General features: G+C 39.6%; 2 protein-coding genes across 17 annotated transcripts in view; one reads left to right on the top strand and one right to left on the bottom strand.

The window, feature by feature from the left end:
- The window catches only part of ATAD1 (ATPase family AAA domain containing 1), a 33,416-nt gene extending 29,464 nt beyond the window's left edge, over positions 1-3,952 (top strand). For all 13 annotated transcript variants that reach the window (XM_065553507.1, XM_042856846.2, XM_005292492.4 and 10 more), the window contains 2 exons: positions 1,838-1,971; positions 3,022-3,952. In XM_065553507.1, coding sequence (XP_065409579.1) covers positions 1,838-1,971; positions 3,022-3,142 — 255 coding nt within the window. In that variant the 3' untranslated portion in view covers positions 3,143-3,952. The remainder of the gene's footprint in view (positions 1-1,837; positions 1,972-3,021) is intronic.
- Positions 3,953-10,404: 6,452 nt separating this feature from the next.
- The window catches only part of PAPSS2 (3'-phosphoadenosine 5'-phosphosulfate synthase 2), a 75,572-nt gene continuing 71,743 nt past the window's right edge, over positions 10,405-14,233 (bottom strand). For all 4 annotated transcript variants that reach the window (XM_042856847.2, XM_005292491.4, XM_024107268.3 and 1 more), the window contains one exon: positions 10,405-13,661. In XM_042856847.2, coding sequence (XP_042712781.2) covers positions 13,490-13,661 — 172 coding nt within the window. In that variant the 3' untranslated portion in view covers positions 10,405-13,489. The remainder of the gene's footprint in view (positions 13,662-14,233) is intronic.

Here is a 14,233-nt window from a genome sequence, read left to right as displayed (position 1 = left end):
ACAGTGCTGCTTTTACCTCTTGCTTGTTCATCAGGAAGAAAAAATGTTGCCTCACATTTATCTTCAGTATTTTAGATGCTGTGGACAAAACGTAAGGCCTGGTCCTGCCAGTCTTCTGTGTGGAACTCCCTTTTAAGATAATAGTTCTGTGCATGGAGAATTTGCAGGATTTAGACCCACCATATTAGTAATTCCCATATTAGTTTACAAAACATCCTAGATTAATGTCTGGACAATAAAACAAATACATTTCAGAAGTAAAACTAATTTTAAATCTCATTAATTTTAGTGGTATAATATGGGAATTGATCCCTATGAATGGTTAAGAATTAAGAAGGAAAACATTTCATAAACTGTCAGGATTGCTTGCAGGTGATAGTTGGAATGCAAGGTCCTTCTGGCAAAATAAGTGAGCACTAGAGATATGAAAAAAGAATTGATGTTTAAAAGAAAAGAGTCAACATAAATGAGTCTTAGAGGAGGGCTCAAACTTATTGATGATGATTTTAAGTTTGATGGATTTAGTATTGGAGAAGTCCATAGAATTATAGACATTAGGGCTGAAAGGAATGTGATAGGTCATATCAAAGCCTCTAGACTCTGATTGTTCCTTTTTCAGAAAATATTTTTTCCTTTTATTTGAACATGTTCCTTAATGTTGACCTTTTTTTTTTAATCTACGTGAAGCATTGTAGTTTTAATTTGTCTATAAAGAAATTCCACTTGCTTTTCTGATGCATCTGTGTAAAACGATTAGCTTCTAGAAGACACCATTTTCTGATAGAAAATATTTGTTTAAAGTTAGGAAATCCTGGATCCTGATTAGAACTATCAAGAGGGAGTCAAGACTCCTGGGTTATTTTTGGGTTTTGCTTGACTTGGTGCATGAACTTGGACGAGTTATGTTGCCTCTCGGTGGTTCAGCTCTCTGATTTGTAACATGGGTATAATTCTTCACCACCTCAGAGTAGCACTATTAAAATTAATTGGTTTTAATGTGTTTTGATATTCTGTGATGAAAGGTGCCAACAGAAAATATTAATATGTAAATTGATTTTTTTCAGACTTCGTGTGTAAAGTGGCAAAAGTATTTATTAAAATGAAACGTCAATGCTAAATGTACACTAATAATGTCTGAGAAATAAGTTTGTATTGATAGACATCATGTAATAAAATAAACACTAATAGGCCTCTGTCTAGGTCTTGTTTTGTATTATTTAGACATATATAAGGACCTGAGTGCACTAAGTACCTTGTAGGATCAATCCCTTGTAAAGAAAGGCTAATGTTGGAGTGTGTTTCTAGAAGAATTGGATCACCATTTCTGTGATTCAGTTGTATCCACTGGTAGTTACAGGATGTTGTCTATAGTGGATGCAAAGTCATGTTTAACACCGAGCTGATACTTCTAACTCTTCACAGCTGTGTTCTAACATGACATAATTTGCTAGTAAAGACAAACCCTAAAAGTGTCAGAGAAGCTCTTCAAGACTTTGTGCCAGGGGGATCCTGTCCTCTTCAGCTGTCAGCACTCTTAAATTTGTACAGGAGAAATGAAGTATAATAAGGTAATTACTGCCTTCTAGTAGCTGCCAGTTCTTTTTAACAGCTATAAAGTTTTGTTAGTGAAACTTTAATTTTACTAATCACCTCGTTACTTCCTAGGTAGAGAGTATTTGTCTTATGTTGTGATTATACTTTGCTAATATTTCCTTTTAGTTCCTCAAAGGCAAAACCTTAATAAAATCTAAAGACAATAAGTCTCTAAGAGTGACTATTTAGTAGAATATCTTACTGAATTTCAAGTTTTCATGCCTCATTCTTTATTTTCTGGTAGGTGGATAGGCACGTGGACCTCTTGCAAATTGCTAAAGAAACAGATGGGTTTTCAGGAAGTGATTTGAAAGAAATGTGTCGTGATGCAGCACTCCTGTGCGTCAGGGAATATGTTAATTCTACATGTGAAGAAAGGTGCTTCTTGTTGTTTGTATTGTGGTTGCCAAACTGAGACTGAGCCCCCTTTGTGCTAGACACTCAACATTAAAATTGAAGACACAATTATTTGTAAATAAGGAGCTTTAAAAACAAAACTAGTGATAGAAACCAATGGTGGTTTTTCTCTACACCAATCCTCACTACACACACACACACACACACACACACACACACACACAAATTCAGTGAATAAATCACTTCATTTTGGTTATGGATGTAATTAGGATTTTGTTGAAAATTGCTTCAGTGCTATTTGGAAATATTATGGTAAAAGATGAACACACAAGATGGGGCGTAACTTTATTGATTTTTAATGGGAATGTTCATGTGCATAAATTTACTGTGTATAATGTTTGGAGGATTGGTCCCTGTGTGTAATCATAACAGGCTGTAAATATGGCTACTTGAATCATACAGGTTCCAGTCATGCACCCCCTGCCTCCCCCAAAGCGCTAAACCAGACATTCTAACCTAAAGGCTCCATTGCCTCTGTTATAGGATCACTGCCCTCAAGCTTACTTTTGTGTGGTGTTAAATCCAAATCCAAGGTGAGCTTGAGTGCTACTGTTTAGTACTGAAAAGTAAACAAAAAACATTTGGTGTGTTTAGTTGGAGAACTAATTCTCCAATATCAAAATCAGAAATTAGTGAACATTAACTAGTCCAGAGTTTCCTTATAAAATGTTGTTTAGCTATAATTTAAGAGCCAAACTCTATTTTCAAATGGGTTTCTTTCCTGTTCCTTATTTTAGTGTCCATAACTTCAGAACATCGTTTTTACCAATACAGTAAGATACCTAAAGAGGAACCCCACACACTTATGTTGCATAGACCTTGATCCTTTAGCTCTTGTGAACACTTCTCTCCTACCCCGGTTATGTCAGTTACATCCGTTGATATAGCCAGACATCATCTATTTAGTGTTCTGTGGCTTCTGGCACTATATGTACAGTGGAGGATTATTTTATAGCATGTAAATTAGATTAATTATGTAACATTTGAATCACTTTTTTTTTTTTTTTAAAGCCATGATGAAGATGAAATTCGGCCAGTGCAACAGCAGGATCTGCACAGGGCAATTGAGAAGATGAGGAAGTCAAAAGATGCAACACTTCAGAATGTTTTGATGCATGTTAGTTTAGACTAAGACTAAACAGTGTGTTTGCAGTTTCTGATGTGGCCTAATTTGACTTGCGCTGTAATCAGTTAGTTAAAAAAGGAATGTGGGGGGAGGGAAATCCCTTCAATAAGGGAGTTAAATGTTTCATTTCTAGAGGGTTTTTATACACTGAATTCTAAATTATTGAAAGCTGGTAGTCTTACAGAAATAGATGTGGTCTACAGTTCATGAAGTGGAACAATATAGTCCAGTCCAAGAGTGAATGCTTGTGTTTTGTCCAATTACCAATACGTTGTAGTGGCTTTAAAGTAGGTTCTAATGTGATGCACGTTTTTTGGGGGGAAGGGGAAAATGATTGAATACCAGTTCATGTATATATGTATGAACGTGTGTGTGTTTATATTAAATGTATATATCCACACATTTTTTATATATAGACATAATCTGTAGATAAGTTGAATATGGAAACTTTTTTACTTAATTACTGAATGAAATTAAATCAGAAGATGTATAGATTAAAAGACTGCTGAATTCAATGCATATTTACCTTTTTTTCTTTTAGCAACTTATACAAAAGGCAGAAATTCTGTTTGAATTGAGATTTTATTTTACAACTTTGCAGTAGTGGTGACTTTCACATTGATGTTTGACGTCTACATGCAGTAGAGGTAGCAAACTAATGCATAAGTGTTTGAATATTTTTCATTTTATATGAAATCCTGCTATTAGGCTCTCTTGTTTTAAATGCTGTTTTTACATTTTTCCTCTCTGAGTTGAGTAAATACCCTTGCAAACTGGTCTTTCATTAAACCCTCCATGTTATAATTCCCTAAAAAATGTGGTTCTCTGATTTACTATACACTAGTCGGGTTATGTAGTCCTGACTTCATTTTTTTTAGTATATATATTGTAACATCTTTACACAATGCTATGAATTATCACGAGTTTTATTTTAACTTGGAGGGGGAAGTATATTTTGTGGTGGTTTTCTTTGTTTCCTCATACACTAATTTGCAAAGCTGAGAAACTCTACCTGGGTCTCCCAGTCATTGTGAATTAGCAATGTTCTACTGTACGTGGTGGCAACAGTTTAACAAATTTATATAATTAAGAGATCAATAATATCAGATGTAAAACTTTTCCAAGCTTAATATTGTTTAAAAAAAGGGTACCTTTATTTTTTATAGCAGCACTATGAATTGTGCACTAATCAAGTGCATATTGTGGCAGAGCTCTGACCTTGTCCCCACGGGTCCCGCGCTTCTAGGCGGTTTATGCTAGCCTCAGTGGTTCACTGCGACCCTCCATGTAGCACTTCTCTCTCTAGGGCCAGGGTTACAGTCTACTGAGCCCTTTTCATCATAAGCCAGCAAGGAGATTGGTGAGAGAACTCCCACAGTCTCTGTTGTCCCTAGGGGCTTGTTTCAGGACAGGAGGCTAGACTTCCCCTCCCAGGAGGTGTTCCTGTAGTGGTGGGTTGGGGGGAACCTGGGCCCGCCCTCTACACCAGGTTCCAGCCGAGGGACCCTAATAGTAGCAGCTGTTGGCAGCCAACCTTAGACTGCCAAGGTTGCTACATTTCCCTGAGCCATTTCCCCACAGCTCTCCCTTCTTCACCCTTACCTTAGGGCTCCCTTACCAATGACTTGAGGGTGTCTTCAATAACCAGCCCTTCAGCCGTATTTTCTCTCCTCTGGCTCCCCCTGCTCTTCTCTGCCTGACTGGAGTGAGCCTTTTATAGTATCAGAGAGGCCTTAATTAGTCAGGTGGTCACATTAATGGCCTCACCTGACTCTTTGCAGGTTAATTAGAGTCAGGTGCCCCTGCTTGGGTCAGTCAGGGAACAGAAAACTGTTAATCCAGTGGCCAATATATCTGCTGTCTGCTACACCCAACTGGCCTGGGTCTATCACAATATATACTTCCTAATCTAAGTGCCAGGAATGTTCAGACCTAAGTATTTTACGTACAACCAACATATGCTACTGATAAGAGGAAAGTTAAATAAGCACTGAAAAGTTAAAAATAAGATGAAGAAATTTGAACCAGCCACCCTAGGATATAAAGAGCTAAAAATGGAAATTCCATCAAAAGTTTACAACCACTTTATTTTATAATATATAAAAAGTCCCTTTTCTCTGAGAACTTCAGTTAACTCTTGTTATATATCAGCTGTTCAAAAGATGTTACTTTGACTCAGCAACTCATTTTCCCACCCCCTCCTCTCAAAGATTGCCTTTCTCCAAGCTAAGGTTGGTTTCCTTTTTGACACTGGAAAGCTCTAGGGTAAATGCACATAGCTTTCAATCATAGTGGAAAAGGGAAATGAATTTATGCCACTGGAAAGAACACTAATTGGGGGTATTTGGCATTTTAATCTCAAGTAGTTCAACAATAGAAAAGTCTTAAACAGTAGTTGAGGAGATCCAATAACATACAGAATTGTATCCTTTTTAAAAGAATTCCTCTAATAGGAAGGGGAGCTCTTCAGTCCCTAGGAAAATAACAGAACCAGCAGTGAGAGAATTGGCAAACATCTAGCAGAAAAGCTGCAGGGATTTATAAGGAACAAATGACTGGCAAACTTAGTTGTTCTTGAATTTTGATAAAATTTGTGGATGAGGAAAATGCAGCAGAAGTAATATAGTTTTAGTAAAGCATTCAGTACTGTGACTCCCCCCCATTACCTTACGTACAGTAGCACTCAGCATATTAAAATTAACTTCTGGGGTTTTAGAATAAATTCAAATAAACTTACATTAGTTAATCCATTTTAGCAAAACACTTAAATACATGCTGAACCTTAAATCTCTGGGTAGTCTAATTGAAATCAATGGGACTGCTCACCTATTTAAAGTTAAGCATGTTTATATGCTTTTGCTGAACCAGGCCCTTTTGGACCCAATGGTTTCCCCCCATTCCCTTGAACATGATACTACCCTTTCTATGTGATGTGTGTTTGATTTCATTTAAGTCTCTTCCTACTTCACTCAGTAACCATGATAGCTGCAGTAGTCTGTGGCTAAAAGGCTGACAAATGATCCAGTCTAGGAGGAAATCCTGGTGTCTTCTTTTCACAAGGTCCTTGCTATTAAGTGAAGAATTCATATAGATCAGTGGTTTTCAACCCCCCCTTTTTTTCCTCATTTGCACATCCCTAAAAAGATTCAAATGGAGGTGTGGACCCTTTGGAGAACACCACTTGAATTGCCCTTCCGCTATTTAAGATTCTCTTTCAGAGTATGCTTGAACTTCAGCTTTTTCCTCCAGTGCATGGGAGTAAAAATAGGGACAACTCCTCACCCATACTAGGTACACGAATAAGCAGGGGATCATGGTGCCTGAAGTGTACCAGCTCGTCCCCTGAGCAGAAAAGTTTACTCTTAACCACTCAATTTTTGAAAATTTAGTCCCCGTAGTTAGTTCTGAGTACTTCACCATCTGGCCAAATTTTCACTTCTCAATGACCTAGAGTGGGAGCCCTTCATGACTGTGGGTGGGATTTTTCTTCACCAAAATGCCACTTGGAGTTCTGACTGGAGCAATTCTGTCTTTCTGTGCCTGTGTGGGAAGAAAGTAGAGTTCTGAGATTAGAGTTTCCTCTTGTGTGGCCATGAACGATGATGCTCCTGCAACCACCATTCAGCCTTCATTAGGTGAAGGTACACACTCACAACTGGTTAGTTTCAGTTCAAAGGATCGGGATACTTTGGTATTCCTCACCACCTCTAAACTCACACCAGCATCTGTGCATAATGCTTTCTACCCTACCTAGGTGGCCAGAAGAATCTATCCTCTCCTGGCAGATGACAACCTGGCCTCAGTTACATACGCTGTCATCTCTTCCAGTCTAGGTTACCGCAATACACTATAGCTGGCCATGAAGCTCTCAGGAAACTCCAACTAGCGCACAATGCTGCAGGGCATCTCCTCAGTAATGCTGGCTATTCTAAGCCTATCAAACCTGGCCTCAGCTCTCTACACTGGCTTCCCATAAAATATTAAGTTAAAGGGGTTTTGTCCTTATCTTCAATATTCTCATGGTGTTTTGGGCCTGGATATCTAAATGTGCCCAAAGCTCCAGGAGGAGGACCGTAGTTTACAACTGTTCCTCAGCGATAATGGAGATGTCCACCATAAAAGTAAAGTTCATGCATGCAGGAGACTGAACTTTCTCGGGCCAGTCTTAGACTGGAATCAACTTTCATAAATACTAATGACCATCACAAACCTCACCCCATTTTGCTCTAAGTGCAAAGTGCACTACTTCAAGCTACCTTCTTTGACCTGCCTCCTCTTACACATTAACGTGCATATTAAAAAAAAAAAAAAGTAAAAATAAACTGCCGTAAACACTACACTTCACACACAATTTTGCCCACCTGCTCGGTAAAGGATGAGAGTGAGAACAAACCATGTGACAGATACAGTTACATTATTTAATGTATTACAGGAAGGTGCTCAGAACAGTGAGCAGGGTGGTATAAGACCCTCACTTCAATCCTAGTTACTTGATTCCTTCACCTTGGTAGTAGCAATGAACGTTTTTCATACCAACCGCTTCTACAAGAGGGAAGTGAAGATTTCCACTGCTCCATTTTATTCCTGCTTTATAGGGAAATGGATCCCAGCAGCATGTAGGTGCTCACAGGTTAGAGTCTGAAAACTGGGCAAACCAACTATCCCTAAATTGCAACAGAGGGTCCTGTGGCACCTTTGAGACTAACAGAAGTACTGGGAGCATAAGCTTTTGTGGGTAAGAACCTCACTTCTTCAGATGCAAGTAATGGAAATCTCCAGAGGCAGGTATATATCAGTGTGGAGATAACTAGGTTAGTTCAATCAGGGAGGGTGAGGTGCTCTGCTAGCAGTTGAGGTGTGAACACCAAGGGAGGAGAAACTGTTTCTGTAGTTGGATAGCCATTCACAGTCTGTTTAATCCTGATCTGATGGTGTCAAATTTGCAAATGAACTGGAGCTCAGCAGTTTCTCTTTGGAGTCTGGTCCTGAAGTTTTTTTGCTGTAAGATGGCTACCTTTACATCTGCTATTGTGTGGCCAGGGAGGTTGAAGTGTTCTCCTACAGGTTTTTGTATATTGCCATTCCTGATATCTGACTTGTGTCCATTTATCCTCTTGCGTAGTGACTGTCCAGTTTGGCCAATGTACATAGCAGAGGGCCATTGCTGGCATATGATGGCATATATAACATTGGTGGACGTGCAGGTGAATGAGCCGGTGATGTTGTAGCTGATCTGGTTAGGTCCAGTGTAAAGCAGATGTAAAGGTAGCCATCTTACAGCAAAAAAACTTCAGGACCAGACTCCAAACAACAATCGGAAGGAGAAATGACACTTTTAGTACCTTTTTTACCTTTATGTAAGTAATAAACTATGTGTAACTTAATGAAGACTTCCATTATAAGCGAGCCGGAGGGCCTGTTTAGGGATTGGGATTTAGGCTAGCCAAGAACTGTATTGAGGTGATTGGTATTACTGTGACAGCTTTTGAAGACTTGATTACCAATGATTTTGGCACTCATACCTGCTAGTTAAAGAGGGAGTGATGGAAAGGGGGGAGGGAGAGCTCAGTGGTTTGAGCATTGGCCTGCTAAACCCAGGGTTGTGAGTTCAATCCTTGAGGGACCATTTAGGGATTTGGGGCAAAAATCTGTTTGGGGATTGGTCCTACTTTGAGCATGAGGTTGGACTAGATGACCTCCTGAGGTCCCTTCCAACCCTGGTATTCTATGATTCCAAAGAGAAACTGCTGAGCTCCAGTTCATTTGCAAATTTGACACCATCAGATCAGGATTAAACAAAGACTGTGAATGGCTATCCAACTACAGAAACAGTTTCTCCTCCCTTGGTGTTCACACCTCAACTGCTAGCAGAGCACCTCACCCTCCCTGATTGAACTAACCTCGTTATCTCCACACTGATATATACCTGCCTCTGGAGATTTCCATTACTTGCATCTGAAGAAGTGAGGTTCTTACCCACGAAAGCTTATGCTCCCAGTACTTCTGTTAGTCTCAAAGGTGCCACAGGACCCTCTGTTGCTTTTTACAGATTCAGACTAACACGGCTACCCCTCTGATACTATCCCTAAATTGCTTTTTATATCTGATGTGGGGTTGATGTAGTTACTAAGAAGTTAGGGATAGTGTGGCCTATGTGTGGGGTATTTTTTAAATAAAATGCCTGTATTCCTACCGTATATACTCGTTCATAAGCTGAATTTTTTTTAGTAAAAAAGGGAAGCATCAGAGAAGGGGGTTGGCTTATGAACGGGTATAGAGAGGGAGAGGTGGGCCACAGCCCCTCCCCCCCAACAGAGGGGGCAAGGAGAGGCAGCAGAGTCTCTCCACTTCTGGCCAAGCTGCTCTCCCCCCAACCTTTGAAGCAGCTGCAGCTCCAGGGCTGGCAGGCTGTGGCCACACCGCCCGGCCCCACCAGCCGGAGCACGCTGCGGCCATGCCGCCCGCCCCGCCCACTGGACATCCTATCCTGCCCTGGCCTGTCCCAGCTAAGGTGGGAAGGGATGGGATGGTGAGAGTGTGGGGGTCCCAGGCTGGGGTGGGGTCATGTGGGGGGTGATTACAGGGTTACTCCCCTGACCCCCAGCTTCTCCCCCCGCAAATTTCCCAACCAGTTGCTGTCCTGGCCCGTCAGGGTAAGCAGCTGGCACGCCGGGACACTTCATTTACTTAGGTTTATCTCTGTGCCTGCGGATGCTCAAGGTAAATAAACCATCTCGGCCAGCCAGCAGCTTATCCTGATGGCCCAGGAGCCAAAGTTTGCCGACCCCTGAATTATAGGGTTGGCTTATGAATGGGTCATAAAAAATTTCCATTTTTACTTATCCATCTTGGGGGGAGTCAGCTTATAAATGAACCAGCTTGTGAATGAGTATATACGGTATGTTAATCCTCATGCCGGAACCATGCTATAAGACAGTAATAAGAAGGAAGGGATAGTTCAGGAAACTGGCTGTAACAGGTTCTGCTGGTATTTATCCAATAAGTTTTTAGCATTGTTTCAATGGCTACTTTCCCATGTTTGCCAAACCCCTGGAGATTAGAAGGCCAGGAGTAGCAAGGCAGTGGGAGAGCTCATGTAAATTTAATGCTGCCAGTCTGCATTCCCTTACAGGTAAGTTTGGGTGTGAATACATTTCAGAAAGCCTTTGGGGCCTCCTTACCCCTCTGAGCTTACTAGTTTTAAAAAAAAAAAAGTGGTAAAAAAATCCACAAAATGACAAGCAAATATTTAGACATAGAAATATATATTTGTACTAAAAGAAAATGTTTAATAACAGAGTATCAAGTTCAGAATATATTACGAATCATGAGATGCATCAGTCAAGGCACAAATTCCAGTCTTTAATAAATATACTATAAAAATACTAGCGAATGGACTCAGTGTATTACACTATTTTAAAGGAATAATTTTTGTTTTGCTGTAACCATTTGGATTTACTGCTTTTTCACAGACCACTTTGTTTCAAGGTTAAAAAAATGCAACACCACTATTTAAAATATCAAATATTAATTATAAGTCACAGTATTACTTTTGTCTTTCAGGTTCCTGCCAGAGGGCCTGAATATAAAAGGCACTATTGTTTAATATATTTTTAGCTTCTGGTGTTACATTTGTAGTATTTAATTTTTTGAGGTATAATACAACTTTTGATTCCTTACTCTAGATTTTTTAAAAGCAATAAGAAGCTGGAAACATTTGAAAAGTAAAATGCTTTAAAATAACATTTTGAATTGCTTCTGTAATTATGTGCATTGCACAATGGGCACAGCAAAACAATTTCACTTAATATATATTTTACTAAACTAAATTACAAGCAGAAGCATGATTGTTTTACTATGTATAGATATTTTTATAATTAAAACTGCAAAATGAGAAGAATGCTATTAATTTCATTTTCAACACCTTTTAACCAGTTTTTGGACACCCATTAAAGTATTCTGACATATATAACTGCAAGATCAGAGACTGAAATCACTTATATTAATTCCTACAATAACTGTGTATATTTTCCTTAGAAAATGAATAACACAATATCATGTTCATGGAGGTAATAAGCTCCTACAAGTCTCCAGTAAATACCAACCATTACTTCAACAGCTCTCATTCGTTTTCTTCTTCCTAGAAGCCATGAAAGTAGATAGGCTTTGGAGCATGTTCTAAGTCAAAGATTTGGGCTTATTTGAGCCATTAGGGAAGTAGTGAATTTCAAAGTCTAGGCCTGGGTCTCCACATGGACAACCTGTTAACAGTTCCTTCTCTTCTAGACTGAGGGGTCTCCAGTGTACACAATGCCTCTGCTGACTACAAATATGGCAATACGGTGCAGGGAAGAGAGGTGACTTCTCACATAGGGAGATTCCAAGCCAATCAAGGCTTTCTAGATCAAAGCCAACAACCTCAACATCACCCAGAAACACAATGGCAGCTAATGCAGATCGGAAGACTAACAGAGTGTGTGCATGGTGAGCCTGCTTCCCCAGTGATCAGCCACATCCTGCATCAGCTTACGTTTCCAGATGGATTTATGGTGCAGCTCTCAGAAGAGTTCACTTTAGTAATCACAAGGTGGCAAACAAGAATAGACAGACCCATGTCCAAAAGAAACTGTTGCAACCTCCTGGCCAGATACAGATGGGAAAAAACCCCAACATCCCCCCAGTCAAATAGCACCTGGAGATCCTAACCCGTCTCCCAGATTACCACATGAAGCAACAACAGGCAACACACACACTCTCCATTAAAGAGGCACGTACAATTCACCATATTTTCCCATCTGCCATTTTCATTACTGTTTTTTCTAGAAAGAGCGTCAGCCAGCTGTTCCTCACCCTTGCCCCAATCTCTGGCAGACAGTGATAAAACGAATGTGCCTTATTTTTTTTCCTCTTTAGAATATCAGTAAGCTGCAACATGATGGGCATTAATAGGCTATTGGTCCATGACGTGTACATTATGGGCATGAAACTGATGGAAGAGTGTCTACTTCCATACTCTGTTAATGCACGTCCTGGAGGGGCTTACTGCAGTTACAGGAAATATGCTTAATTTGGGGGAAAAAAACAAAAAAACCCACCATGTTTAAAGCTAAGCTTTCTGAAGGGTGATGTGCATTGGGGGGTCAGGGCTATCCTTCCTATATGGAAAGCATAAGCAAGGGAACGGGTGTTAAACACTATCTCTAAAATTTTTACTGCATAGCAAAGTAATTTTTCTAGCTCTCTCAGTGACACCTTTCCCAAACCTCCTGGAGCCAAAATGGCCTTTCAGGAACAAGTTGTGGCCAGTTTGTTTCCTTTTTCTATTGGAAACTGGAAACATTATATTTGACTAAATTAGCTTTTGCAATAGAAAAGAGGGTAGAAAGTGCCAGAAAGAGGGGCTAGCTTGACATTCTAGAGTGTGAACAGACTATTTTAAACTGTCTCCACCTAAACTTGGCCTCTTTATTCAATAAGCTGAACCGGGATCCTGATTCTCAAATCACATACACCAGTGTAAATCAGAAATAACTCCACTCTGGTCAGTGGAATTACACTGGTATAAAACAGATGAAGTAAGAGCAGTTTAAGGGCCTCATGCATCTCCTAGTACAGCTTCCAGCAGTCAAAGCAGGCCAGCTCCCCTTCAGTTCTGGGTTGGGAGGAAAAGTGCCACTGGGAGCCCTCAATGCAGGACTCAAAAGTTAAAGCACCACTTCTCCCAGACGCACCATGGCACTCAAGCTTGGCTGCTTTAAATTGTCTTTTTTATGTAGAAAGCTAAACTTGGAGCTGCAATAAAGCTTAGTTCAGTTTCTTGACTGAAAAGTCCAAATATAAGTAGGAGGCATTAGAAAGAGAGGGGTGTGTGGTGGACAACAGAAACCCATATATGTGCTAAAGAAAATCCTTCTGCCCATTGCAGAAGATGAGCTTCTTAAGGAATAAGGGGAATATAGTTAATCATTTATTTCCTATTTCCGGTTTGTAACTGATTTAAAGAGCATAAGGGATACGTAACTACATCATGGCTATAAGGTCAAACTGTGCACCTTTGGGGGTTGGTGTACCACTGTGACATCACTAAAGATGTCCAACTGGCCAGTCCTAATATGGCTTTGGAGAATCATCATATAGAGCCATATTCTACTATAAATAACAGACCTGCTGCTGCTCCCTTTGAGGTTGAAAGGAAAATTCCCAATAATTTAGTGGGAGAAGGGCCAGGCCCAAAATACATACATTCAAAAACAGTTTGACCCTATTAGAAAATATTCTATCCTACCATTAGGGTATTGAAAATGCAAACTAAGTGATCTGTAATACAGTAAATCAATCAATCAGAGCTCACTGTTAATACCCATATTTTTGAGGAAAAATAGAATTAATATTTTTTTCCAGTGATTTGTAGTATTCAGTTAAGACTTTCCAAGCTTTTGGGGCCATGAACCCATCAGGTGGATTTTCGCCTTCCCGAGCAAGCTTTCTCATGCGTGTTCCGGAGATGAAGTCAAATTCATTGTGCCTACCACAGAACAGACATATGGATGAAATCAGTAAATTTAATCTCCTTAAGTGCATCAAAGCCAAATCTTTTCAAATGTATTATTTTTGCTGTCCTCAGAATTTAATCTGAAAATTGCTGGTACGATGTCTTCACTAACTCTGTAAGCACTAATGGCACAAATCTTTATCTTCATGTGCTAATTTACCAGCAGCAATAAGAAGCAACGGGGCCTCTATTAAAAGGACCTCTATTTTCACTATTACATTATATTATTAAATATAAAATACTTTTCTAAAAATAAGGAGAAGTATTTCTACTGTTGTTTCCTAAATGTTGTTGTTTCTTAACCTTTTTGGTAAAGATCAAGCATAGCGTTAGTTTCACATGCGCTAACTCCTTTGTCTGGGTATTGTGTCCTGTGCTGGCAGGCAAACAGACTCCTCACATAGGTCTTTTCATCCCTTAGTTCTTTTATTTCATTTACAACCAAGTTATCTAAAATACTACAAAACTTTTCCTTTCTTCTGCTAAACTGCAACCCTTAAGAAATCCTTTAAAATATTAAATAATATTTAAATATAATATGGGCT

Source organism: Chrysemys picta, chromosome 7 (assembly GCF_011386835.1).
Source record: "Chrysemys picta bellii isolate R12L10 chromosome 7, ASM1138683v2, whole genome shotgun sequence".
NCBI lineage: Eukaryota > Metazoa > Chordata > Testudines > Emydidae > Chrysemys > Chrysemys picta.
This window is presented reverse-complemented; position numbering and strand designations above follow the sequence as displayed.